The sequence below is a fragment of the Sinocyclocheilus anshuiensis genome, unplaced genomic scaffold, assembly GCF_001515605.1.
Source record: "Sinocyclocheilus anshuiensis isolate Anshui unplaced genomic scaffold, SAMN03320099.WGS_v1.1 scaffold2251, whole genome shotgun sequence".
Classification (NCBI taxonomy): Eukaryota; Metazoa; Chordata; class Actinopteri; order Cypriniformes; family Cyprinidae; genus Sinocyclocheilus; species Sinocyclocheilus anshuiensis.
In genome coordinates this window covers 73,220-75,553 of record NW_015540977.1, presented here as the reverse complement: position 1 = coordinate 75,553, position 2,334 = coordinate 73,220, and the positions used below count along the sequence as shown (strand labels likewise).

At 36.5% G+C, this 2,334-nt stretch overlaps 1 protein-coding gene across 1 annotated transcript; it reads left to right on the top strand.

Moving 5' to 3' along the window:
• Window positions 1–63: 63 nt before the first annotated feature.
• LOC107690097 (zinc finger protein 679-like) lies at window positions 64–609 on the top strand (the record flags this gene model as incomplete). Its single annotated transcript, XM_016488334.1, has 1 exon — window positions 64–609. A coding segment is annotated over one exon (546 nt), but the record flags the coding sequence as incomplete, so codon positions are not given.
• Window positions 610–2,334: the final 1,725 nt, after the last annotated feature.

Below are 2,334 nucleotides of genomic sequence, written 5' to 3'. Positions count from 1 at the left end.
TAGAGGAGAGAACTAAACAATCAAACATCTGCTTACACTTTAGGTTAATGTACACAATTAATTAACACTTTCACCTGCACTCAGTGTGGAAGGAGTTTGACATGCAAATATAGTCTTGATGTTCACATGAGAGTTCACACTGGAGAGAAACCATTCACTTGTGATCAGTGCGGGAAGAGTTTCACAGAATCATCAAACCTTAAGAAACACATGAACATCCACACTGGAGGGAAACCACACACGTGTGATCAATGCAGCAAAACATTTTTGAGAGCTTCATACCTGAAGAATCACCTGAGAGTTCATAGAAAGGAGAAACCACATTCATGTTATTTGTGTGGAAAGAGCTTTTCATTACTACAACATTTAAAAGTACATCAGAAAATACATACTGGTGTGAGAGAGTACATGTGCTTTGAGTGTGAAAAGACTTTTACTTCAGCAAGCAGTTTAAAACAGCACCAGATGATTCACACTGGAGAAAAACCTTATAAGTGTTCACACTGTGACAAGAGATTCAGTGTGTCATCAAATCTGAAAACACATGAGAGGATCCACACTGGAGAGAAACCTTACACGTGTGATCGGAGAGAAACTGTACACATGTGATCAGTGCAGAAAAACATTTTTGAGAGCATCATACCTGAAGAATCACCTGAGAGTTCATACAAAGGAGAAGCTGCATTCATGTTATTTGTGTGGAAAGAGTTTTGCATTACTACAACAGCGTTTCATTCAATCATCTTGTCTACACAGACATACAAAAAACAATCACAGTAAGTAGATCATCTTCAGATCCAGCACTTTCAGATCTGATGCTGCGGCCTCATCAGTTGTGACACAATAATGCATCAAGCAATAAAATATCTGGACGACTCTGTCCTAACCAGACGTTACAAGCAACATGACAAAGAAACATTATCTAAAGCGTGGTCTACTGGGAGCACACGGTCTTTAGAGCTTCTTTCTCCCTTTCAATGTTTTTCTGGTGCTCTTGTAATTTGCAGCTTGAATTATTTTGTATTTTACTTTCAATGTTAAGTTGCATCAGTTTATTTTTGTAACATTCAAGATTAATAAATCAAATGTGATCTACTTCAATTTCCTGAATTTTAATGGATATAAAAGGAAACAAAGAGGAACGTGTAAACTGGCAGATTATTCTGCGAATCACGTGCGTGTCAAACCATAAGATAAAGCCACAGGTGTCTAATGAGATGGCGTGGTCTACTGGGAGCACACGGTCTTTAGAGCTTCTTTCTCCCTTTCAATGTTTTTCTGGTGCTCTTGTAATTTGCAGCTTGAATTATTTTGTATTTTACTTTCAATGTTAAGTTGCATCAGTTTATTTTTGTAACATTCAAGATTAATAAATCAACTGTGATCTACTTCAATTTCCTGAATTTTAATGGATATAAAAGAGGAAACAAAGAGGAACGTGTAAATTGGCAGATTATTCTGCGAATCACGAGCGTGCCGACCAGTATAGGGTCTCATCCCTACGTATCACGGATCAACTGCGATCCGTTTAACCCCTAATATTTGACAGATCCAAGCAATCTTTCATTTACTTATATAACATGAATCGTCAAATTGCTACTTAATGTTAATCGCATACAATGAAAATACTTAATAATAAGAACAATCACTAACACGCAATAAATAACAGTCATATCTATACACATATTTCCCAGAACTATCTTGCGACCCAGTAGCAATTCTTCCACGGCCCGGTAGTGGGGCGCGACCCGGTGGTTGGGGACCTCTGGTATAAAGCATTATAGAACTATAGGTGACTTGATTTGACAATCTTATGATTCACATTTATCTGGAACAATCTGCAAACATGAGAGCTCAGTAAATGCTTTTGTGTTGAATTATTGTTTAAAAAAATCTAGAAAAGAAATTGTAAGGATAGAAGATAAGTTTATTCAGTATTAGCAGGAGGATTTCTTAAGCCTATTTCGTATAATTCTGTTTAAAATTCTAACGGAACTGAATTAACCCGACGTAGTGTGGTGGCAGAGCTGTATTGGAATCGTTGTTTCTAAAGTAACTGAAGCAAAGTGCTTAAGTTTAAAGTTTCTAAAGTAACTGAAACTTGTTGTTGGTCTCTTATAATTCTGTAAGATTCTAAAGTAATTGAATCAACCCGACGCAGTGTGGTGGCAGAGTTGTATTAGATCTGTTGTGTCTGAAGTTGTAAAGTTTCTAACGTAATTGAAACTGACTGTGAAGATGTTATAATTCTGATTGAATTCTAAAGTAACTGAATTGATCCGACGTAGTGTGATCACAGAATTATTTCATGATAGTTGTGTTATAGTATAGTGA